This window comes from Mchenga conophoros, linkage group LG14 (assembly GCF_057382185.1).
Source record: "Mchenga conophoros isolate Kocher_MC1m ecotype Shallow Benthic linkage group LG14, M_conophoros_male_GT1.1, whole genome shotgun sequence".
In the NCBI taxonomy this organism is placed as follows: Eukaryota; Metazoa; Chordata; class Actinopteri; order Cichliformes; family Cichlidae; genus Mchenga; species Mchenga conophoros.
The window spans coordinates 6,408,559-6,435,457 of record NC_140539.1 but is presented as its reverse complement, the minus strand read 5'-3'; the positions used below and the strand labels follow the sequence as shown (position 1 = coordinate 6,435,457).

General features: G+C 41.5%; 1 protein-coding gene across 1 annotated transcript; it reads right to left on the bottom strand.

The window, feature by feature from the left end:
- Positions 1–571: 571 nt before the first annotated feature.
- smtnl2 (smoothelin like 2) lies at positions 572–25,577 on the bottom strand. Its single transcript, XM_085244921.1, has 10 exons — positions 25,483–25,577; positions 24,243–25,186; positions 7,742–7,823; positions 6,933–7,193; positions 6,785–6,847; positions 6,644–6,704; positions 6,436–6,558; positions 6,227–6,350; positions 3,512–3,663; positions 572–1,566 (listed from the first exon to the last, which is right to left on the bottom strand). The coding sequence occupies exons 2-10, from the start codon at positions 24,918–24,920 to the stop codon at positions 1,440–1,442; spliced, it is 1,671 nt and encodes a 556-aa protein (XP_085101047.1). The 5' UTR covers positions 24,921–25,186; positions 25,483–25,577; the 3' UTR covers positions 572–1,439.
- Positions 25,578–26,899: the final 1,322 nt, after the last annotated feature.

Sequence of the window (26,899 nt, the reverse complement as noted above, 5' to 3'; positions counted from 1 at the left end):
TTTCTCACTTGCTGTTTTTTCTTTCTTTTCTTTTTTTTTCTTGCTTAATACTATACTTAATCTTCTACTCAATTGTCAGGCTTAAAAACTACTTGGTTAGGTTTTGAAGAAGATCATGGTCATAACAACAAACCTGACCTGCCAGCTGTTATAATTTAGGAGAGACAGAAGCACAGCACTATGGCTTTCTGACCAAGTAACACTGAAAGTCTATCCAGTTAACTGGAACTTCCAAGCAGAATCGATCTTTAGGTAATATATTTGAGCTTGTACGATGTGGAGGAACCTAAGATCATATCATACACATGGTATAAAATCTCCACACATTGCAGATGGTCTGGAAACCGATGCTGTCCAGCTGCAATCAGCTCCAACAACTGGAAGAGACACTTAAAAACCACACAGACCCAAACAATCACACAACTTGATGGATTTACAAAAGCCTGATCACATGATCAACTATTTGCAATTGTTATGTTTTATGTTACTCTTTCATTGTAACTTGAGTGACCATAAATTTAGCGTTGCTTAGTTCCCAATGAATCCAGGATAGAAAAAAAACTGCAACATATAAATTTCACTGTTTATTTAAATTCGTTTCACTTGTGTCATAATATAGAAGTAGATATTAAGAAAAAAAAACCAGTTTTCCCAGAGAAGTAAAATTTCTTGATGTTGTTTTCCATATTTCAGCATCATCTAAGTGTCATCCAGCATATGTGGATTGAAAGATTGCTCACCATCCATCCATCCATCCATTCGCTACCGCTTATCCTTTTCAGGGTCGCGGGGGGTGCTGGAGCCAGGACCTTCTTGCTGTGTGGCAACAGTGCTAACCACCGTGCCACCGTGCTGCCACCGTGCTGCCAGATTGCTCACCATCATATCAAAATATCATTTTATTTTCTACAACACTGCGTCATATATGCCCTAAACAGTCGGACGTACAGCTTTACGGAATGTGACATTTCTGAGACATACCTCCTCTCCACAGGTGCGCAAGTTGAAATTAATATGGAGGTTAACCTACAAGCATGTGTGACAATAATGAACACAGCAACATTTCTGCTCTCTCTCCAGTATATCTCAGCCATACACACAAATACTCATACACAAAGTAAAAACCTAAATATAAACCACACACACATACACAAAAACTGCTGACCGCTGTGTATGAATCCATCTTCATGATTGTTCATACACAGCATGGATGAAACACTGTCCACTCTGTCAGTGACCCAAGCTGTGAGCACTTCCCCTCTGGGCTGCTTCTCCTGCAGCACAATAGAGGATTGTTTATTTATCCACCATTAGGGGGCGACCTAGTCCTTCCAACGTGCCAGCTCTGTCCACCAGCCCTACATGCAGAGGCCTCTGCCTGACAGCAAACCAGAAATTAGCTGATAGCATGTTGATGTTTTCAAAGAGGTCTTTGAGCGTCACTCGAACTTCCGCAGGTGATTGTAGAGGGACTGCACGTAGGTGAAGACGCACATGGGGTCTGGCTTACGGCCCATGATCATCATATCGTCCACCTCAATCAGCCGGTCACAGCCTGCCTTCGTTCTGGAGGTGGAGATAAAGGAAGACAAGTTAAGAAAAGGGAAGGCTAGAGAAGTGGCATCAGGGGTATTTCAAAGAGTGGACTTTCTAACTTTCTAAAGAAGAAGATTGAAGTTACCTAATTATTGATTTACAGGACTGAACTGTATCATGCAAAAAATACACAGCAGCCAGTCGTGTTCTGAACCTGTAAAGCTGCTGAAAATGGATTTTTAACAAACATGTTTTGTTACAGTTTGTTACAGAATGACATGGTGGATGTAATCATCCTGATATGTGTATTCACTGTCCTGTAAGTCTCAGATCTCTTTAAGAGGTCAAGTCTAAAGCTGGTCACTGAACCCACTGAATAATGCTTTTCAGTCAAAACAGCTTAATTCTGCTGCAGGCACAAAATAAACTTGTCTTTAATCAAGTAGTGCACGTCCACGCTGTAGGTCTGTGTAGTGCAGTGGGATAATAAGCTGGGCTTTATGAAGCCATTTGGTCAGTGTTACGTTTCGGTGTTGTCAGTGTGTTGTTTTTGGCGTGACTGTTATGTGTTTCCTGTTTTACTTTGAAAGTCTGTGTTATCTTAGTCTTTTCAGTTTACGTTTCCCTGTCTTGTCAGTTCTGAGTTGCCCCAGCTGTGTTTCCCTCTTGTTGTCCATTTTCCTGATTGCTCCCTCTCGGTATTTAAACCCTGTGTTTCAGTGTGTCATGGTCGCGATCTCCCCCGTGTTGTAAATAGTTTGGTGTTTTGTTGTAAATAAATAGTTTGTTGTAAATAGATTTGTCGATACTTTCGTTTCGGGATTTTGGTGGTGAGCTTTAGTGGGGTTTTTTTGTGTTTTTTTTTTTTTTTTCTTTATTTTTACTTTTTTTCGTGTTGCACTCCGGTTGCCTAGGCCGGGGTGTAACATCAGGGAAAAGGAATGCACACCTTTCATCAAATGTGAAAAAGGGAGGGGAAAAAAAGCATGGAGAAATAAAAAGGACTGGATCTGCAGGAGTAATGATCGTTTAAAACGCGTGCATTTGGGTCTTTGTGGAGAGCTATAAAACAAACCAAGAGAGAAAAGCCATTCAGAAACATCCAACCACAATAAAGCAGACATGCATGGCTGATGGAGTTAAGGCTCATAAATCTTTTAAAGCCATATTAGCAGAATCCAGACACCACAACTGAGCTCCAGCTAACTAATAACTGTTTGTGTTTGTAACACAACAAGAGTGGGAGGAAGTTAAAGGAAAACTGTGACATCTGGGCTAATTTATGTCAAACACAATTAGCTTACTGTACATTTAACATGCTGAGATGGAGCTCTTGGGTTTCTTGCAGTTTCTCTGAGTGCTGGACCTTTGAGAGAATTTGGTTGGACATCTAATCCTGCGAAGGTTGTGGCATTGTGTTCACACACACACACACACACACACACACACACATACCTGCTTTTACAGATGCGCTCACACTCTCTGATCAGTTAGTCAAGGGCATTTGGTTATTGGTTACTATCTATCCTCCTCCTCCTGTAGAAGGGAATTTTTTTATAGTACTGCAAAGAGCCGTGTGAAAATGTATCTGTTTTTAGTGAATTAACCTTCCATCAAAGCAAAATGAAAGGAAATATTTTGGTTTTACAAAACTAAATGAAATATTGAAATGAAAAATAAAAAAAATAAAAAAACAGAATGAAAATAAACATAATGTTTGAGAGAAGATAAAAAACATTAAAATGAAATAAAAAAAACATTCTTGTAGTGTCTTGTTAAAAATAAAATATACGTGAATGTCATTAAGAATATAATTTAAGGCCTGGTAAGAATGAGAAACATAACGTCTTCTACATATAATATGTAAAACCTACGAATTGACAGAAAGTGTATTTTTTAAGCTTGTGAAGCAGCACTTTGTCATATCTTCAAAAATAAATTATCCACAGCCTATTTTCATATTGTTATCACTCACTCTGCAGTTCCAAAGGCCAGCTCAAAGTTGTGCCTGCGATTGGCCGGTGACAAAGAGGTGTAGTCAAACTCGGTGGGAAAGAAGGAGTGAACCAGGGCACAGAAAGCCATCCCATCACTCCAACTGGATGAGAAGTTCTGGATGTCGATGTTCTGAGGATAGGAAGAAGTGATGATGAGTGTGTGAGAATACTGCATTTAGGAGAGCAGTGAGAGGTAAAAGATAGACACGTGACTTGTTGCAGCTTCATAAAGCTGTCTCCCCATCCGGCGTCTAACCCATAATTATGATGGCTAAAACAGACTTCCCCCTGCTCTGCTTCTCTCAGTCTCTGACGTGTTCTTGAAATCACGCTGTTTCAAGGATACCCCTTTATTGGTCTGGAGTTTGGCTTGAATGAAATGCAACATGTCACGTAATCGAATGAACGTCTCCCTCTTCTTCTTGTGTGTGTATGTAAGAGTTTGCTACAAGTTAATGAGAGTCTTGCTTGCTTGACTGTAACCAAAACCACATGGAGCAGCTGGCTCAGGCTGCAGTCAAGAAAAAAGGCTTTCAGAGTGCAGCAAAGTGTCACTTTGCACTTTGGGACCTCAGCATAAACCACGCCTCCACACCTCCGCAAAACACACATGTGCAATTAGATGCACCTATTTACCACAAGGATGCTCACTGCTACTGTAGTTGAAAGGAACACAGTAAGCACATTAGCAGTCCCTCTGTGTACCAACAGGGTAAATCAGCATGAAACAGCTGCATGTATCTAGGTCGAGTATTCTAATTTATAATTTTCTATCTCTGACACACATTATGTACCCTGTCCAGTTTATTTGGGGAAGTACAATTATTTGTGTCACTTCCAAGAGTCCTATAAGTCAGTCAGTAGAACTGCTGTCACGTGTGTCCAAACAACAAGCAGCAGCTCCAGGAGCTCTAGTGCAGTGTCAACATGTATGAAAGATGGCTATAGCTAGCGTGACATTAGCCACTAGTTTGTAAAGTTTTTAAGTTAGTCATACACGTCATTGTAGTCTTGGGAGTTTGAAAAAAAAGAATGGGACTGGACTTCTTTAAGTTTATGATGTGTCTCTCATCCAAGAGGCTTCTTCAGTCTAAAAAAAGAGTGGAGAGTCCCAGGTATTTAAACCTGAGTAGAGGTTGTTCCCTTTGGACTTGGTTACTGACCCGCTATTGATCATGTGAGTCATTACGTCAGGAAAGGTGTGGCTCATTACCATCACCGGGATTAAAACCACCTCCAAACGACTTTACTTGTATTTTCAAGCTCCTAAAAGCCCTTACACACTCATCACACTGCGAAAATATGACAAGAAAAAGAAGAAACAGTTTCTGGATCTATCCAATTCTCGCAAGAAGGCAGCAGCAGGGAAGATTTCACGGTTTGATCCAGGGGTTGAAGTTGTATCATGACTACTTTCACACATATTTCAGGATGCCAGTGGGACAGTTTGACCTCATGTTGGCAGAGTTGGGATCACATCTGAGGAGACAGAGTAATCATTTTAGAGAGCTGACTGACCGGAGCAGCAGGTGTGATTATTTTACTATTTCCATCTCATTGTGTATTCAGCAGTAGCCCATGTTTTGAGCTACAAGCGAACTTACTGCCAAATGTAGAGGTCTGATTGTTTATATCTGCTTATTTGGATCTGAATAAAATAAACACACAAAATATTATATGCGTCTGGTGTGTAATTTTTTAGGGTCATGAAGCTTTTTTTTCTTAATATGCTAATTTGGGCTAATTGCTGGTTTGCCCACTGCTTTGTACTGGACACCGTGTCACTCTCAGAAAAAAATTAATTAGTCTATTTGTCAAAACGTTGAGCTAATTAGGACTATTTTATTTGGAAGCACATAAAAGTAAGGTTAATATCTACCTTCTTGTATTTATTAACTCTTGTAGCGAAAGCTAATTTCACCAAGGCCTGTTTTCTACCCTATGAATTTACCTTGTTTTCCAATGACTTCCTTATGTCAAGTCATTTATAAAAAAAATCTGAAAATGTCAGGATGATCAAAAAACACAAAACAAAAGAACCTAGATGCAAAAATTCCGATGACATTTAGTATTCCATTATCTACTTATCCTTATACCGCTGTGTAACGTAGTATGCTCACTTGCTAGCAGGATTTTGTGGGGCTCGAGAAGCAACCTTACAAACTACCACAAAGTCAAACTGGATAGACCAACAGCTGTAAAACATTATGGAGAGGACAGTATGAATGTATTTGCGTCTTCCATTAGCAGCCTTGTGTTCTTGTGCTTCCAACTGTAAAGCACAGCTGCAAACATCTAATCAGCACACGAACATGTTGTCAAGTTTCCACTACGTTAGAGTGCAACAAAAAAAATAAACAAATAAGAAAAAAGTAACTCTGGCTGAAATATACTCAGGCACACTGGATTATCTATGTGGTGCACATCTCTGAAAGTTTGTTTTTGTGCTATGGTGAAGTGAAGTGATGTCAGTGACTGTGTGGAGAGCAGGAAACAGTTGACGAAGGTAACTGACCATCATCTGTTCTGGAGAAGGTGAAACGTAGAAAATCAGTGTTTAAGCCTATTTGTCAAAATATTCAATAGCTACAGATAATTTAATACATTTAAAAAACATATACGTTTACAAAAGTGTGACACGTTCCCCTCCAGGCTTTATTGGCTGGTGAGACTAATGATAATGAGTGTTTTACCTGGTAGCCGATGGTCTTGGAGCGACACCACTCGAGAAGGATCTGTTTGATGCTGCTGGCAGTGGACACCCCGAAACTCTGCGAGCGCTTCAGCTTGGGCTTCGACTCCACTGGTTTAAGACGACTGCACACAGAAAGAAAGGGGAAACAAAGATAAATAAGACCGCTGTGTTGATGTGCTGCCAAAGGTAGCATTACGATGCTCTCACCTGGCCTCAGAATCCAGTCTTTCAAAGATAGCTCGACGGGCTTGAGCACCGATGTTACGGGGCAGAGTCTGTGATCTCACCAGCTCCCGCCTCCTTTCTCCCATCTGCCCAAAGGAGCCGTCACTGCAGGATGACAATGCACAAGTGTCAGACAAAGCAAAAAGATACTTCCTCTGTTCTGAGAGTGTGATGTTTGCCATCCAATTACCTGTCAGACTCCCGTAGACCTGAGTAGGTCACAGACTTAGCAGGAACTGAATTTGCCTTCTCTGGAATAGACAAGGCAAAAAGTAAATTATGCATATCTGCAATACTTTTATGTCTAGAACTTTCTGAAACAATGACTCACCCTGAAGATAAGGAGATCCCAAAGCTCTGATAGGTGTAGGAGTCCAGGATTTTACAGAAGGTGCTGCTCAAAGGAAATTCTAATTTAGTTACAATTTATGCTGCGTTCATGTGTCATAACATTACTTCATGATGTAACTGTCAGCTACCTGGTTGTATCGGAGACTCCTCTATTGGCTCAGGCAGGGTGGTGCTAGAAGCTGGCTGGCCACCAGGTGAGGCCTCGGAGGAGGCCAGAGAGGTCAGAGGACTTGCAGGGCTACTTGGAACAATGGGTGAGCTTTTGATTTCTGCTGTCTTGGTTGTAGCAGTAATGGGCAGGTGGGGCATCCGCATGGTGACAATGGGAGCGTGCTCATGTGGAGAGTCAGTGGGTGGAGAGATCTTTCCATGTACCAGCACTGAATGTTCTGATTGGATGAAAAGGTATAAAAAGCTGATAAAGCATGCTAAAGATACAATCTAGGAGCAAAGAAAGACAGACAGCACTTCATAATAACTTTCTGTCATTCCCCAACATTTACCATGAATTCCTCTGAATTGGAAAGGACACACAGGAGACTTCAAAAATGAGAAATTAGACACAAACTAAACTGTAAATATTTGGGGACTTATAGAAAAAGTACAAACACTGTGTCTCCTTCTTACTGTATTATAGACTTTCCTAACCTTACCTTCTTACACTGTAAATATAGATTACTTAAGGTGCTAGTGTTAGCTGATAACTCCCCCACTTTACCCTCTGTTCCAAAAATGGTTCTGCTTTGATTTTTATGGTCTACAAATGATACACTTCCTAACGCTATAGCCACAAAACATCATAAATCTGTTTCCTTTGGCTAAGCACGCTGGGTAAAATAACTGGAAACTCCCTGAAACAATGCTTTGTGACTGTATCATCATTAACTGCGGGGACAAGCTGCACTGCGAGGATGTGAGACCATAGCTGTGTGATTACCTTTAGAAACAGCGTGTCCATTTTCCTGTCCAGAATGTGTCGGGGCTGGGTCGACTTCAATTGGCTCCTCTCGCTCAATGCTCTGAAACACACATGAAGTCATAGTCAACGGCATGCCAACAACAGACAAACAGGAGGGCCATTTTTCTTCACTGCCACAACACAATGTCATACACGTAAGATGAAAACCAGCAACTTAAGACTCTTGCCATTTAATCGTTGTAGGATTGATCAGCCGATTGTCTACTGGAATTGCCTTCCCCAGTGGACTAAAAACTGCACTTGGTCACCTTTTTATTCTCCTCTTAGTTTCATGTTTAGCTTTTCAAACACCAATATGTTATGTTTGGATTGTAGACAATTCATGTTCCTCTGGCTTGAACAAAAAAAAGAAGAAAAGAAATCCAGATGCTCACTGAGTCATTGTTGGACTCTTTCACTCCTTTCAAGTTTTCAACTTTTTCTCCAACATATGGCTTTTTTTGACACAGCTTCAGACAAAACAAAACAAATTGGCATGCCACAACTGAGTGCACTTCAAAGCCATTTATTTTGCACATGGACCTCAGTGAAGGCCTGCAAGTGCAAGAGGCAGAGGGATGCTTTGTTCCATGCTCGTCCCCCCCCTCCTTTGATAAGACTCGGAAAGTCTTTGTTTTAAATCGGGTGCTGCATGTCAGCGACGTGCTCAGGGATGGGAGAACAGCCAAAATCCACCCGGTTCTGAGTGCTAAAGTGACTGGGATCAAGTTTTTAATGTCAAACATCATCAGTATCCAGAGTTCGTATTTCAGCATTTACGTGACCCCACTTTTCTTCCTGCCTCTGGAATCAGTTCAGTCTTGTAGCTAAGGAGAGGCTGTCCTTTCTCTCTCACCACACCCTGTCGGCCACATGGGACAACTAATCACCATCCTTACCTCTATCTCACACGCTTAATGCATGGAGCTGCTGTTCCACATTGGTTGTGGCCAAAGTTGCTGTACTTTCCATGTGGCCTTGTCAGATAGATAGGCAGAGTTTAGTGTGACTATCGTCAGAGCAACACTGCTCAGGTCAACAGTGCAGCACTGACAGTATTTGCTCAAGGTCACAGGTCTCTGGTTCGCCTGTGTCAGCAACTGCCTCAGATAGTTAATGTCTGAAATGGCATCATATCAAATTTAATCTACTATTATAGCTTTTATTATGACGATCGTATAGAAATTCCCTCGGGCCTTGTTAAATTCTATTATTTTATATTTTTGTAAAATGTTATATATGATGTGCAAATTTTACCCTAAGTGATCCTGAAAGAGCTCTTCACAGACGTAACGCACCTTCGGGCAGCCATGTTGGGCAGCCACAGCTTGTTGAGCAGCTGGTTGTACTTCAGACTTGGCTGTCACAGTGGAATTAAGTAGACAGGGCCGATTCTTGCACAGCATTTGACTGAAAATATTATATCTTCAGTGATGCATCTGATGCACCAATTGTGTGTTTAGATAACATCAGTGTGCTTGGAAGCATTTTTCAGTTTCTGTTCACTCCATGAAATTTTTAATCTTCTTTTCCCTGATAGCTTAATCTTTCACAAAAGATGACTGTCGCTCCCTGTTCCTGTTCAAAGGAAGTTCTTCCTTCCCAGAATTGCCACTTTCTGCCATGTTTTAATTTTCAATTTAAATCAATTCAATTGTATTTATATAGCACCAAATCTGTTGCCTCAGGGCACTTTAGATTGTAAGGTAAAGACTACTGAAAAACAGAGAAAAACCCAGCAATCACATGAACCCCAACAAGCAAGCACTGGCGACTGTGAGAAGGAAAAAAACTCCCTTTTAACAAAAACCACAAGCAAAACCAGGCTCAGGGAGGGATGGGGGTTACCAGATGAAGACAGGACAAATAATTCCTATGGAAGAGGGCCATAGATTAGTAATAACCAATAATTAAATGCAGAGAGGTGTATAAACACATAGTGAGTGAAGAAGGTGACTGAAGAAGAAAGACTCATTTGCATCTTGGGAATCCCCCAGCATCCCCCAGAGAGTTCTCACTCCCTGTCTCATCTTTTGGGTTCTCTCTCTAATATTTTAGGGTGTTTACCTATGAAGCTCTCTGTTACAACTGTTGCTGTGAACTGGCATTATAGTCAAAGGAGCTTGCAAAGAAAAGCGTCTGGACTTCTTTAAGTTACTTGAAGACGTTTCACCTCTCATCCGAGAAGCTTCTTCAGTTCTAAGGTCAAATGGTGGAGAGTCCCAGATATAAACCTAGTGGGAGTATCCCCCCACAGAGGGACAAAAGGACCCCCTGATGATCCTCTAATCGCCTGAGCCAAGGTGTGAAATTGGGTGTGGGTCCCAATCAGCCAGGGTTTCGGGTGAGTTCATTGTGAAACCTGGCCCCACCTTATCATGCGAATTCCTGAGATCAGATGGCCCAGGATGTGAGTGGGCGTTAAGGCGTCTGGGAAGGGATCTCAAAACTGGATTACAGATGGCAGAGAGTTGGTGTCGTAAACCCCCGCCTCTGTTCAAAGATGGTCGCTCACAGTGGACATAGATGGCTTCTTTCACTCCTCTTTCAAACCATCTGTCCTCTCTGTCCAAAATGTGAACATTGGCATCCTCGAAAGAGTGTCCTTTATCCTTAAGATGCAGATGGACAGCTGAGTCTTGTCCTGTGGAGGTGGCTCTTCTGTGTTGTGACATGCGCTTGTGAAGTGGCTGTTTGGTCTCTCCAATGTAGAGGTCTGGGCATTCCTCGCTGCACTGTACAGCAAGAAAGAGGAGTGAAAGAAGCCATCTATGTCCACTGTGAGCGACCATCTTTGAACAGAGGCGGGGGTTTACGACACCAACTCTCTGCCATCTGTAATCCAGTTTTGCGATCCCTTCCCAGACGCCTTAACGCTAGGTTTATATCTGGGACTCTCCACCATTTGACCTTAGAACTAAAGAAGCTTCTCGGATGAGAGGTGAAACGTCTTCAAGTAACTTAAAGAAGTCCAGACGCTTTTCTTTGCAAGCTCCTTTGACTACGATGACCTGGATGACTGAGAACCTTTACAGACAAGTGGCATTATACATTCAAACTGTACTGAATTAAAAATTCACTTTTTGGTTCAGACTTCAAAACTCCTTAGACAAAGTATCTAGCTCTATCTACCCGCTGATAAAAACTTTTTTTCACCCAGGCAGTTTGGCAGCTGGTCTGGAGCCAGGGTCTTATCTTAAATCAGTGCTTTACAAGCCAAAAGCTTGAGGCCACAAACGCTGTTTAGAAAGCGTCATCAACACTTTGCTGGTCTAGAAAACCCAGAAAAGCGTAGCACATATGCACGTCGCCATGCAATTGAGCAGATGTGAATATAAACATTCAAACAAGGAAATAAGAGTGCAAACACTGTCAAGACTTTAAAACCTTGGAAAGAATTTTCAAGTGTGAAATGACCCAAATTATAGAATAAAATGGCTTATTACTTCACTGTAGCAGTCTGGAGCCATCGGTTTGCTGAGATCTCGACCCACCCAATACAGTGGAGATATATTCACTGGATAATGTGTTTAGGTATTGGAACCATAAACAAAACCCCAACAACACCTAAAGAATAAAGAAACAACCTCAATTGCAACATCTCAGAAGACAGAAACTTGAAACTTCTGCATCCCCTCTGTACATACATGTATATACAATGTGCTGCTCTGGCTGTGAGACAGCACACTGTGCTCAGTTGAGGAAATCTTGGGGCGTGTATATGTGTGCATGATAGACAGAGTGAGCTCAACGTATAGGAATGCTGCTGGGTCATGTGTGTGAAAGCAAGGCAACAAAAGAGAATGTGTGCACGGACAGGGGTGGTGTCATTTTATTAAATTGTGATGACACACTCAATAAGGGTAATGTATGATAAAGTGAGGAAAGCAAAAGACATGGAGTGATTTTATATTCCATGATGGGAAATAGTGTAGAGGGGCTGGGAATAAGGGTAGTGAGGTGGAAACAGCTGGCTATCCAGCAGGAGGAGGGAGACAAATTGCAGAATGTCTGGCTTTGGGGAGGGGAGCTTCCCCGACTTAAGTACTCAGATCATCAGATGTCCACTTTAGGTCAGAGGGGGAAATATGAGAGCATAGCTGCTGAGGTTCCTGTAAACTCTCTGGCATCTCGAGGTTTATTTGCTGGCAGAGCGCGCAGCTGAACGCTGTGTTCTGCACACTTCACGTGGCACAAGGTTGACCAGAGACCACAGGACAGGCCGCACTCATCACATTTCTGCATGCATTTGGTTAAACAAACACTTTGGCACAAGAGCCTCATGAGTAGGAAATCAGTCAGCTGATATCTGTTGGATTGCTCTGCACTTGATGTGCTGATATTTTATCAAAAGCTGGATGTCAGCCAGACAGTGTCTCCTAACATTTGGAAGTACTAAAATGTCTGTAACGTGATGAGTCTTTTGAATGTCAGTGTGCAGTAGATAAATATTAGTACTATTCTTTAGGGGTATTTTTTGACCAGTGAAGGTCAAGACTCAGGTTAGCAGCTGCTACACAGCTAATATTTATACACACACGAGTGAATACGCATGTAGTACTGACAATGAGGTCAAGCAAACATTACAGAGTTTCAAGTTGCTGAGCAGGATTAGCATTAGCATAGCTCACTAGGACATCATTACTCCCAGCTATGTAAAAATCTACGATTTTGCGAGATTGCTCCATGATTTCATGAAACCCCCGAAGTAGTTTCAGGAGCTGAACCTGTATTTCACATAAAAATGCAAATGTTGTTACAGTCTGTGTTGTGAGCATGGTTTACCTCCCAATCCAAATCTTCATTAAAAGTCACCTGAACTAACTTTAAACTGTTTAGATTTAGACTTCACCACTTCCAGCCAATTAAATTATTGCTAGACAGGCCACCTACAAATGCAGTATTTTTGTGCCATGACACTCAGCATAACTACACCCATGCCAAGAATTAGCATCTGCTTGAAATCCTGTATCCTTGTTAATTAGGCCTCACATTTTAAAGACATCATCACCTCCTCTGGTTCCAGATTCATGAACCTTTAACATCCAACAGTCATGTCTCCCTGTACTGGCAGACACGTGTGTAATAGTAGCTGTAAGCAGGAATCATAAAAACACAGAGAAAGCCAAAGTGGATGGACTTTAAGGAGGTCAGCTTACATTGTCTGCTTTCTTGTTTTGCTTTAGTCTTGCACAATTACATTAATGATGTTAAAGCTCAGAGGTAACTGCTAACTATTAGCATAAATGTGAATATGCATGAACGCACATGTATATTCACATTTATAAAAGCTCCTTTTTCTTTCTTAGAGGTACAACAAATCCACCAGTGCGTCACTGCATCGTGAGTGAGGAACTATAAAATATCTGGACCAAACTGTTAAAGCAGAGCAGAAAATGTAATGAAGCCCCCAGTCTGAGAGTAGAGACAGAGGAGGAAATATGAGGAAAAGGAGAACATATTAGATTTTTGCACTCTGAGGTACCCCGTGGATAAGTGTCCGACCTCCACTGAAGGAAACTGTACAAAACACTATCATTTCGTTTAACCCCCAGTCAAATAGCTGATTTGAAATCAGGGTATTCAGTTAAATATTTTATTTGTTAACCTTCAGAAAAACTCACACATCTAATCATTACAACTGTGTAAATGTTTGCAATTTAGCTCAAACTGAAGACAGCTACCATCCCTCCTCTAGTGCAAGTATATACCAGAATATTTGCAAATGTCAGCTGTTGCTTTGGGACAACACACCCGGCATGTAAACCTGTCTGTTCAAACAGGACGAGGTATGAGGGTGATGGTTGAGCGCCATATCCTGTGTTTAGTCACAAGACATTGTTTAGCTGTCAGAAGCGTCTTCATCAATGACACCTTAATAAAGACTCTGAAAGGGTGGGGGGTGAGGTGAGGATGGGAAAGAGACTGAACCCTGAGCTGCCCTCAATGAAAATGTGTGCCTGTCAGACAAGTAGAAAATAGTGCTTGGCTGGGTGAATGAAGCTTATGGTAAAAATGACCGTTCACTTAAGTGGAAAAGCGCTATGAGCACCAGTCTATTTTCTTTAAGCGAATAGTCTGCTTAATAATCTGCACTCTGAATAGCTGCGGTTTGGGGAAGGCCTTGAAGAGGACTGGCGGTGGCTCCCCGGCCTGGCAGATCCCCATGTACTAATGAGTACTAATAAGAAGCGAAAGAATTGAAAAAGGGGAGGGAGGGGCATAAAGATAAGAACGAAAAACTTGTAGAACTGGGGGGACTCATATATAGATAAGACCCGCAAGGTGCGTGTCTGGAGGCGTGGTCCCGCTCCTGAATTTCAGATAATTTATCTCCAATTAATGAAGTCATCAGGGTCTCTGAGGCCAAAGATAAACTGCTCTGCTTGGTGACATCTTGTGCTTTAGCCCTCTCTGAGTTCCAAGCCATCACAGTCAACCCTAACTTGACTTTCTTTGTTCTCTAGGAGAAAAATAATGCTAATGCAGTGTCCTGGTACTTCAGAAAATGTTGCTTTTAAAATGTGGTTGGCTGACCAGGTGTATAGCTAAATGTCTTTCTTATATCTGTTGTTTTTTCATCTTTCCATCTTGTAAGCCGTCCTCTGTCCTTCACTCTCTTAGAGTGACCTTTGAGTGCTGGAGGAAAGAAACAACCATTAAAAAATGGAGGCAAGCTGGCGCCCTTCCAACAAGTGCTAGTGTGAAGGAAAGTGTGTGTGTATGTATGTGTTACCCATTACCTAACTTTAGTAGCTACTTATTTGCAAAACAAATGCCCAAACGCAAAGATTTCCATGAATACACGCATGATTACAGAGTGAAGACTTGTGCGCTTGTAGCGATACAGGACTATAAACTACATATTGTAAATTTTTACAGAGCTTGCAAATTATCATACATCACTGTGAATGCGACCTTCCATTTTTCTATAGCAGCAAGAAAAAGGTCAAAGCAGAATACAGATAACAGCAAACTGTCCAGAAACATATGAAGCAAGAAGCATGTTATCATGTACAGAAGCTACTGTAATGCTATCAGAGGAAACAGTTACACAGGACTCCAACTCTGTAATTTCCTTACTGGGGTCTACTGAGGAATCATTTTCTGAAGGAAATAGACACACTCACACCACCTGTTCTTCAAATACATTCACACAGCCTGCAATTTCTTAAAGAAAAATCCCAGGGAACACCACTTAGGGTTGGGAGTGGAAAATATGCACAGCCTTTGAACTGAGACAATATAAAAACCTAATTGCAGGTGAGAATTACTGTACAGGGAAAGGTTTACTTCACTAACATAGCACCACTGAATGCAAGATGCAGTCTTAGCTGCTGCTGCCAGCATGTGGTTTCACTTGTGCTTTTCAGACTTTTCTGAATTTTCTGATAATCCTGTGTCTCTCAGAGACAAAGGAATAAAACGTGGCTAAATGTAGTGAATACATTTGAACAGTGAACCTGTTGTTCGGTGAATGTAAGCTATGTTAAGAGTATAATTTACAATCCACTACCTGCCGCATCTCAAAAAAGGACATTTGTAAGCTTTTCCTTGTGTGTTGGTGGTTACGTCGGATTCATTTGTGATTTAAGAATAATGGAATAAGAACACAGTTTGTTCTGTGTCTTTCAGGCCAAGTACTGATGACAAATGGGTCCAGGTGGGCTTTTGGAAATGGACATTTCTCACAGTAACATCTCGCTCCAACATGTGGAAGCAATAAAGACCTCCCCTCCTCCATCCTCCTCTTTTCCAGGCAATGAGGCAGAGGATGTCAGCATAAACGGGGGAGTTTGACATGCTGACCTCTACTATGTTGGTGAACATGAACGGTCTGGATCTCCTCTCCCTTCACTCTCATTTGTAGCATACAGCTGAATACACCAGACAGGTGTGTTGTTATGTTTAGAGAACCAGGTGAAAAAGGAAGGCCACTTCACTAATCACCTCACTTTAGTATTCCAGTGCCAATATGTGATGAATTATGCCCAGTTAACACTCAGTGGATGTGTGGCACCAAGTATGTATCTATTAATTTCCCAAATGTCCAAAGCAGCTACAACATCAGGCTCAGCTGTCTGTGCCAGAAGACTCTACTTCTGAAAAAACATGTAAATTTTTGTGCACTCTCACCAGGACCTTGTCAAAGTGTCACCTAACCCCTAAAACCAGTTTTCCTTAAAGTACCTTCTGGGCATTGCTCCAAGACAACAAAGCCAGAGTGCTGCTAAATGAAATCTGTAAAGTATTCCCAGCATGGGACTGAGTTGAGATAGCCAAAGAGGCAACCTTAAAATCTATCAACTCCTGAAGCTGACTTCCAGAGGGCAGCGAGAGTGAGTGGTCCCACAGGCTGGTTGGTCAGTTATTAACCTGTTTCCAGAGAGATGATGACAGGAACACGGCCTATTGTCTGGAAGTCATTAAGAGAGCCAGGGGTAGTCTCTGGGAGTGGCTGCATACCTCTGTTAAACCCCCAGCATGTGTACACACACACACACACACGCGCGCGCACACACACACACACACACACACACACACACACACACACACACACACACACACACACACACACACACACACACACACACGTGTGCACGCAATACTTGGTTTCTTTTCAGCTGTTCCTCAGTTTCTGTTCTGCATTTCCATATTGGTTCAGACTCAATAGCTTCAGTTTAGGAGAATAATTGTTCAAAATAACTCTGATGAGCAGTGTGTACCTCCAAACCTGCTTAATAACAGCCAATCACGAGGGTAGACATACTTCTATAATATGTTGTGTATTGATAACTGACTCCAAGATAGGAGTTATGATCTCTTAACATCCATCACTTAGAGACACTAAGTGTCATTCTGGCCTTACAGTGCTTCTGGTCTAAGATTTCTACTTAGTTGTACTACATAAGAGAAAATCCCATATTAAGGTGTGGACATAAGTAACCCAATACCTTCCTGTAAAAATGAAGTGGTGTTTAGGGGACTAGTGACCTGGTGGATGTTAAAAGGTTAAACTCTGTTTTCTGTCTCACTCATGACTGTATTAATAGCCACAAAGAGGAGGATGGGGTGTTGGTGCCAGGAATCCAGCCTTAAAGTGCAGCCCAGCTCGGATGGGAATATGGGGGAAGGTTAAAGGGTGAGGAAGGGGCCACAGAGCCACACAGAGAGAATAGATAGATGGATGCATGTATGGATGGCAGACAGATATCAGGAGTTGTTCGTCACAGCTATCAGAGACTGTGGGGAGTCTCCACAGGCGGGTGTGTAAATGTCAGCTGTCTTTATCACAGAAGTATACAACACCATGCTCTTTACCCTGCAGTGTAGCCTTCTAACTCATTTATTTGTCTTTCTGCACCCAGACACACATTTTCAGTCTGTTAAAATCTGACCAAAATTTGAGTAAAGTAATTAAGCAAACCGATTAACTTTAAGTCTTGGACAATGCAACCCTCTCAGGCTCAAATTAAAGTCCTGCAGTGGTACTTCTGAGTAAAAAAACCTCATAAAATATGTATGTGGAGTCAGGTTGTTAGTTTTTAACTGTTGTAAATCGGCAACGCCTGCCTCAAGAGGGTTAATCACTGTTGCCTAATTCAGAGTTTCAAATAATCCCTGTTGGTCTTAGACTGGGTCTTGGAAAACTCTGTTAGCCTATCCTCTGTGTAAAGTTAGTTATTATTAATCTCTTTCACAGTGTGTCTTGTGTCCTGTCTTCTTCCATTAACCTCCACAATCCAGGAGATAGTTGTCCCTCCTTGAGCCTGGTACTGCTAAAGGTTTCTTCCTTTTAAAAGGGAGTTTTTCCTTCCTACTGTCACCATTTTTTTTTCATAGGGGATCATCAGATTGTTGGGCTTTTCTCTCTGTTATTGTAGGGGTTTTACCTTACAATGTAAAGTCACATGAGGTTTTGGTGATTTGGAGCTATATAGATAAAAGTAAGAGGTGGGAATGCAATTGTGGGTTGCACTGCTGCTCCTCCACATTGAAAGGAACCAGTTAAGGTGGAGTGTTCAAGGTATGTCCCTGCATAAAAACCCCCTGGGGTAGACCCAGGATACGCCAGAGAGATTATATCTCTTGGCTAGCCTGGGAACACCTTGGTGTACCCACCAGATAAGCTGGAGGAGGTGGGTAGGGGAAGGTAGATTGTTTGCTCATGCTGCTTCCTCTGTGACCCAGCCACCCAGAAAGTGGATGGATGCATTGAACTGATATTTAAAACAAGCCGTTTTTGGTTCTCTTTCCATTTCCTTTAGAAAACTGCCATTTGCAGCTCCATCCCTGAAACTGTCTCAAACTGAGAGCGTAAAGCAGATGGACTCACATCTAATATCTGCTAATGTTATTATTGCAAACTTTGGCTATATTAGTGGCATGAAAATAAAGAATACTACGATAGATCTACTTTTTAAATCAAACTACAACGAACCCAGAAAAATGAAGTTGGCTAACATGATGTGTGTGTACATTGAATCACCATATATGCATAATTTATATGTGCGCATACAAAGCGAGAACGATACTATTGCGGTTTTTACTAATTTACTGCTAAATGAGTGCAGCAGCAGGCAGTAATCCTGGCAAAGGATGTGTACTGCAGTTTGGACTTGGGTCAGTGCATTTAAATGGCCTGAACATGCAATCATCAGTTTCTTCTCAGTCTGTGACTAAACTAAAAGAGTGTAGGCTGACTGCTACAATGGTCTGTTGCTCAACTGTGTAGATAGCATCAGTGCTGGATTTTATAATGTTAGTGGGAGATGGATATCACGGGTGTATGGGGAGGGACTGAGGGGGTGTAACAAATCTAAAGATTAGACCACAGCTTAGCTGCTCGAAACTCTGATAAATATACAAGATTTCCCTTCAGCTTGCCAGTATATTATTACTGTCATATGAAGTTTAGGAGCTTGGTATAATTGCTGTAAAATAAGACATGGGTTGAGCCAGTGGATAGCTTCTGTCTTGAAGCAGTGGTAGAGTGCAGATGTTCTTTAAAATTAAAACCACATTTCCCATAAATCCTGTTGCTTCCTGCTAGGTCTGCCATCACCAATAAAATCCTTTGTTGAATTTGTACCAGACTGCTGACAAGAACAAAAATACCTCAAAATGTGCCTGGTAATGATTTATTGATGTTTTAGATGGTGCATGAAAACAACACATCGGCAACTGCCCAATATGCAGCTTTTCCATTGTGAGTCATAAATCAAGCACACCCATTTTCCACACACTAAAAACAAGTGAGAGCCTCCAGGGATGAAAAATAAAGGCAAAGCAAACATCAGCTTCAGTTCCTGTAGTGGTCTCCATAGACTGCCATCTAAAATGACCAAAATACTGCCCAAACTGACCATTAGTAAGCTTATTTATGGTCTGATATAAGACTGTTTTGACTTTAAGTCTATAGTTAAGAGCAGTAAATGGATGATTTTATTTTTAAAATCTTATAAATATACTTATACCTCAGCACCAAATCCAGGACACTGTTGCTTCAATAAAAGACACCCTGGGAATAAGAAAAGGCCACTAGCTAATGAAAAAACACAACTCTGTTGTTGTTTGTGCATTGCCACTGACCAATAATGCTGCTTTGTGACTGGGGAAAGACAGTGGAGAATTTGTTCTTTCTGTGAGAAAGGCTTTCTAAAATGCTGACTCTTTTTAAAATAGTTAACAATGTAAAATAATCTGTTTCATCCAAAACCACAAATTTTTGTTGAAGTAGTTTTGTTGTGCAAACCTAACCAATGAAATTAGTAGATCAACATTGATTTTTGGTTTCAAAACAGATCCCGTGGTCAAACATAGAATGAGTGCTGTGCACTATGTTGCTTTTCAGTATCTCATCTGACATTCTAAAGGCTGAAGGAAAACATCTCCCAATACATTTAACTGTCCCTATCACCAAGTTGCAAAGCTGTAGCATCTCAATCAGTTGCAACAGTGGTCCTGGAGCACGACGACCTGAGGTCATCATTGGTAACAGCCACAACTCTAAACAAAAAAAACAAAACACGCACACACACACGCACGCACGCACGCACGCACGCACGCACGCACACACACACACACACACACACACACAAATGTGTTTCCATTTTAAACGAATTTCACCGAACTTAATCAGATGAAACAGAACTTCTCATATACACAGTTATGATCATCTTGATGAGGCAGATGGACATGACTAATAACCTCAGTGAAAATAAAAATACATAAAGTACATTTCCACTCAGCTTCTTCTTTAAAGAGAAGGGAGACCGCAGCGAAAAAAAAGAGACTGATCATGAATAAAGACGCTCATAACTCACTCACAGATACATGCTGCAGGTGCTTTCACTTCACTACCAGAGCGAAGGTGAAATGTGTGCACACAGGTGCGTGTGTCCGCTTGTGACCGCTTGGCATGTACATTGATGGTGAGGAGTAACAGCTGGAGAGCAGGATGGAAGACGACACGCCTGTACACATCTCTCTGGCTGCAGATAGCTTCAGCCTGGACACGAGCTGTGAAGTATGCCTGCAGTCTTTGTATTTTTTTTAACAGAAACTGAACTCTATGCACCGTATCCTCCCCATCTCACCTTGACAGCCAGGTGAGGATGTGGCACCTGAGCGAGCTGCAATTATGATTTCAAACAGCAGCCATGAAGCTAATTACCACAACACAGAGCACACACAGCCAACCTCTGTGAACACATGCATTATTCTGCTGTGTGTGGCTGACAGTGGGGGATCTCCCACAGCAGAGATACACAGAAACAAAGGTGCCCTTGTGTTGTTTAGCTCTGACCACATGATTTCACAGAAGATAACATTCTTCTGTTGTATCCACGACATAGTTTGGTAATCACGGATACAGGAGCAACAGCTATTACCATAAAGTGTGCAAGTGCTTTTAACGTTTTTGTAAGACTTGTAACTCTGCATGAATATCATATCATCAACAGATGTAATCATGTATAGGTGCACCCATGGCTTCAAAAGCTAGCAGTGCCCATTTAGCAGAAATAAATTGCTTGTGGGTAATTTCTGATGACCCTTCGAGGTAAAAATGCAAGATGCTTGTCTTGCATGTACTGCCTGTTTCTCCAGCAACATATCAATGGAGCTCCTTCCATAATGCTGCATTTCTTTTGAGACATTCCGTGGTGGATTTGCGAGACTTCTTAAGACCACTGTGCTTGGTGTGTGGTATGAGGACCCAAAGTTATCTTTGGTTCTCACAAAATATTTGCACAGTGTGTCTGTCAACACAGACTAAATTATTTCAAAAGGCCTGCTCTCCAGCTAATTGTTCATTAGTTATTTGTTTTGTAAGGAGATATAAATATATAGAAATATAGTGCTCTTTGACACTAAAAGCCATTGAAACACAACGTAAATCCTACAATGAAATCTGGGGCTTTTTGGAGAAACTATTTACTCTTAATTTGGTGGTCAAGTCCTTCCTTACTTAAAAAAAACTCTACATCCACCTTTTCTATCTAGCATTTTAGATGTTCGCAAGATGACATGCTAGAATAGCAAGGAGAAAACCAGACCCCAAAGACGTGAGAGGTTCAAATTAGTGATGCTCTGGCCTATTTAAAACGAAGAAAAAAGATCAGACAAGTCAGCTGGTCTAAAATGCTAAAGTTACATTCTGATTGATGTGCATGTGTATTTCTGAAGCTGTCAATGACATTCTTTGTGAACCAAATCATATTTTAAATGCTACAGTATGTGTGGCACTTTTCAACATGCAGCAGATGGCACATGCGCAATGCTAACTTGCTGAATGTAGTTAAAGTTAGCAGAGGTAGCACCAGCAGCTTTCTTTTCAAGTACTAGTAGTAAGAAGCCAGCAAAGCAGTAAGGTGCCAGCTGGTGGTGGATGGCTCCATTGATAAAGCCAACATCTAACTTCTGTTGGACATTAATAAAATAATAATATAAATATTTTATTTCACTGACTACCATTTTGGATGCTGCATGTCCATGTCTATGTTTAAGGAGTTCCAAACTGCCTCTCATATGTTCATAGGAGTGAGATAAATACTTCATGATCATGTGTGTTAATGTGGTGTAGTGTAGTGCATTGAGTGAGTCATTCAAACTATCTGAATGCCAGTCCAGTTGACATAACCTGGAATTCTAATTACTTGGATGTAAATAACCACTTTTTCAAAACGCTGACTAGTTATGTCAGCCGTTTCCATACAATGTGTTTACTACTTCCCATGATGGTATGTGTATCTCCCAGCTTTGTGTCAGCGCTGAGTGCACAGGAAAGGCTAAATTCGGGAGCTGCCCTGCTCTGAATAAAAAGCAGACTTAATACTAACCTCATGATTGTCACACTTTCCACAACTTTATGGTGTGTCTTCTCAGGACCTCCTCCTGCCATACAAGTTTCCCAATGCCACTTTAAAGTACTAGTAACAGCTTGACATGTGACTTCACATATTATCTACTGTTGATGGACTCACAATGGTGGTCATTGAGTTCAGCAAAGCGAACATCTGCTCTGCAAAAATCTTTGGCATAGAAAATGAAAAAAATAGAACCAAGATTTTAATAATATACTATACAATCACATAAATGTAAGCACATTGAACAAGTTTAGGTTTTGATAGGGCAACTTGTGTATCTCACTCACTCTCAGCTGGGATAAGTTGGGGGTCATAGGTAAGATTGGTGCATGCCTTAAAAATGCATTTAATATTCTCAAGTTCCATTTAATTCTATCGCTCTGAAATTGCAAATACTTGAAGGGTATAATCAGTACTCCAAACCACTCAATCGCCTAGGAACGGGAAGACATTAAAAAGCATCTTGATCGTCTTAAGCTGCTGTCTAGCCTAAATATTTAGAAAGTTTCCTTATTTCTCTAAGGAACCCATAAATTTATCATGAGGACAAGGCCAGGAAAACCACACGCGCATCATCAACCGGCTGAGTGATGCAGAAACCACAGGATGGATAAAAGCCAGGAGATTCTCTTTCGGTTTCATCAGAGGCTAAACAAGCCAAGGAGGAAAACAAAACCAGCTGATGTAAATGGTTAAGAACAGTCATAAGACAGAAGACATACTTTCATGAACTGCATCCCAAGTTGAACTTAAAATAACTGGGAATAGCTCAGAAAGCACAAAACACTAAAACTCTGACTCACAGACTCATTGTGATGTAACCCACATGGACACATCATGAAACCAGCTCTAAAACATTCTTGGCATCTGAAAAAATATCAGCTTTACAGAAACTAAGAGAACAAGCTTGTTTTGTTAGCTTCACCCACCAGTTTCTGGATGCAGTCATTAGAGTTTCAAACGACTTTCACAAGACCAAAGGAGAACTATGTAATCATTCAGGTGAAGCTAAGGCATGAAAATCAAACCAAAACTGGATAAACGTGGTACATCCAGGACTAAGGCAATAATGACTAACCAGAGCCGACATTTCACAATGCTGACTTCAAATATTTAGTACAGGTCTGAAAAACCACACAACCGCACTAACTTCACCTCCCAGGAGCCTTCTTGACTCATGTTACTGCACTTCATAAATCCTTAAGCATCCTGGCAGAGGGCTATTGTGCAACCACAGTGACATAGCCAGTGCCTCGTATGACACATCTACACACCCACAATTCAACATTGCTTCATTTAAACTCATAAATCTGTGTCTTTACCACTGTGGCCATTGCAACTACTGCTACTTTGCAGTTGCACTATATTAAATTTCCATTCATGTTACAAAGTACATGACAAATCTGAACTGTAAACTAGAGAGTAGATAAAAATATGCGAAGAGCTTCTACAAGAACCCTGGAGGGCATCAAGTGTACATTTTTTTGGAATAGATTCCTTGAAAGAGTGTAACATTTCTTCCCTTGCAGGCTAAAGCAATGATTTTCAGTCAGGTTACTGCCAGGGAACAATCAAGAAACTTTTTAAGGAACAATTAAAAAGTTAAAGAAACAATATATATTGCAGTAATATTACAACAATTCGACTGCTAGCTAAAGTAAAACTCTATTTTTAGCCAAATGTAATTATAAAACTGAGATATTTAAATGTGTCTACAGTTTCAATTATTACCAATAATATAACAGATAAACTGAAATTGTGAACTACAGATATATAACCATCTATATAAATGTATCTGCTAATATATGCTAATGGAAGTTAGCAGTTAGCTAAGTTAGCACAACATTTTAAGGTAACAGAGGCACATAGGCCTAGGCCAAGACAGGTAGAAACGGAAAAATGTATATTCCCTGACAGGTTGCTGATGGTTACTGTTGTCAGTAAAAACCAGTTCAATATCAGTGAAAATAAAAATAAATGCGACATGGCAAGGTTGACTGAAGAACTTTCACATTTGTTCATTCGGCACATTTGTTCACTCTAGACATCAAAAACCTCTGAACCACTAAAGAACTCTTCATGAATGGATTTCTGCTCTATGAAGTACTCACATTTGTCTTGCTGGACACAGCAAAAGTGGCTCGGCTGGAGAAGCGGGTGATGGAGGGGCTGCTCCCAGACACTGGGCTTGTCACCATGGAGGAAACTCTGGAGCCAGCTGGAGGACTACTGGAGGTGGAGGAGGATGAAAAAGTGGCAGGGGGGGATGCAGGGATAGTCTGATTGCTGAGGCTGCTGTAGGTCTGGGCTTGGCTTCCCAAGGTGGAGGTCTGCATGTGTAGATGAGCCTGACTCTGTGTGTGAGCCTCACCTTTTCCGTAGATCACCTCCTTTATCTCATGGTGATTCTCCTCAATGTCATCTAGGTGGTTCTTGTGGTTTTGGGCATGTGTGTGGTGGTTGTTGTTCAGCAAGGTGCTCCTGTCACATGTGATGCCACTGAGGAGCTCCACCTGTCGAGTCAGAGAATCCAGCTGACTCCTGAGCTGCCGATTCTCCTGCTGGAGATGAACCACGGCTCGTCCGAGGGGCCCACTCAAGTTGTTCGTCTCCTCCAGACGACGCTCCATACCCAGTTTAAAAGTACTCACATCCACATGGATCTCCCTGATGGCATCCCTTAGAGTGTTCTCATAACGGGCTAGTGCTGCACACACAGTCTCGCCCTCTGGAGAGCAAGATCCTGGGCAGCACACTTCTCCCATGTCACCCACTGCTGGGGCTTCCATTGGCACAGATGCCACCACTGCTGACCCTTGGGGAACAGGCCAGATAGTCTGCAAGTTAATGACTCCCTGGTGACGGTCTGCCTCAGTCAGTGATCTGAGAGTTTTGCCGGAGGGGGTGGGGACTGATGGACAGGAGTTAAGAGGTGAAAGTTTGAAAGGGGTTGCAAAGGACTGGTCTGTGTTATTACCACTCCTTCAGCTACGTCCCGAGATAGGATGCTCAATAAGGTCTGCTTTCCAGGTACCAACTTCACGCCAGCTTCTGTCTGAAAATACAAAGTGAATAAAATGCAAACACACTGTTAAACTCTTCAAAGATCTGCTGAAGCTCAACTGAGATGACTGTCTGTGGAGGATAATTAGGGGAAAATTTAATATCTAACAAAAACTGACACAGCAAACTTGATTCTAAGCAAAAGTTCAGACTGAAAAAAGCTACATTGTTTCAAAGAACTGAGAAGAACAGAATAAAAGCATTCATTTCTTTGAGCCTGATCTGATTTACAGCTGCTGAGAAACACAACGATGAGGTCATCTTCACCCACAGCTGCAAAAAACCTACCTCGGTTTTGCTCTTTGCTACAGCTCACCAGACTTTCTTCGGCAGCTGTATGTCTGTGTGTGAGGGTGTGCGAGCTCTGCTCTGCTCTGCTGGCTCTCTGGTTTGTTTAAAGGTTGATCACTCCTCTGGCCTTGGGGAGGGAGGAGAAAGGGAGGGATAAGGGAGGAGGGTAGTGGTGGAGTGGAGAACTTGCATGCAAAGAGTAGTAAATGTGAGGGGAGGGGAAGCGGGGCGGTGCAGTGGGTAGATTTTATGTCCTAACACTGTCTAAACTGTCTTACTCCTCCTACCCTTTATGTTACAGCAAGTTTTCCCTGTTTAAATGTATACATGTTAGACGATATTGGAAGAAGAAACAATGAAATATGACTGCTGTAAAATAGAGTATTCGTGTTTATCAAAGCCTGTAACTTGAATGTATTTTTTGCACGTATTATATAGTGGCCACTCACAACAAATTGGTTAAACACCACTGACATTCTCCTAAGCTGAACTGACGATTCTGTTTTTCATACAGCTGGTTGAAATACTTGAAATGTGTGCTGCTGTACTTATAGAGAAGAACCCGTAAAAAATTATTTTCCACTAATCTTGCAATTCCCTTCAGCTCTGTGCTAAAGCCTTAGCATCTTTCAACTTATAAAACTGAGTCTGTGGTCTGCAAATTTCCAGTCTAAGGCTCTCATCAGGCTCATTTATCAAAACAGCAAGCAGCTGTTTTCAGTGAAAAGCTCTGCTACAGATACTCTACACTATCTGCTAGCCATTTATCATCACAATCACATAGCATTTTGCTGTTATGCTGCTTTGTGTCCACTGGACATGAAATTCCCTGGAACCTGTTTTTTTACAAGGTAGAAGACTAGGTTTTATATCACGATTAGAGATTAAGTGAAGCCAGTTAACTGTTTCCCTAGATGTTGTCACTTTTCAAAAGAAAATCTGTCCTATTGTAGTTTGTGCCTGATGGCCAGAGGACACAGGCTGAGCCCCCCCCCCCCCCCCCCCTTTGTAATTAGACCCCAACACAGCAAACATTCCACAAAAGATAACAAGTGTGTGTGTGTGTGTGTGTGTGTGTGTGTGTGTGTGTGTGTGTGTGTGTGCATGTGCAACAAACAGAGTCAGGCTAATACTTTACTCCACCCTCCTGCTTACTGTCAACAGTGTGTGCGTGTGTGTTAAGGACAGAGTGTGAGACTGAGGTGTAGCTATGAGAATATAAGCTCAAATATCTTCATTATGTAATAAAAGAATGGAAACCCAAAATCTCTGATCTAATGAAAACTGCCGTGCTCATCAATGAATTAGTTCTTTGCCAGTGTTAGAAATAAATATTGAATACCAAAATCAAAAATACCCAAAATCACTGCGAACATCACCATCTGGAATAGATTCCTGTTTCTCTTTGTGCTTT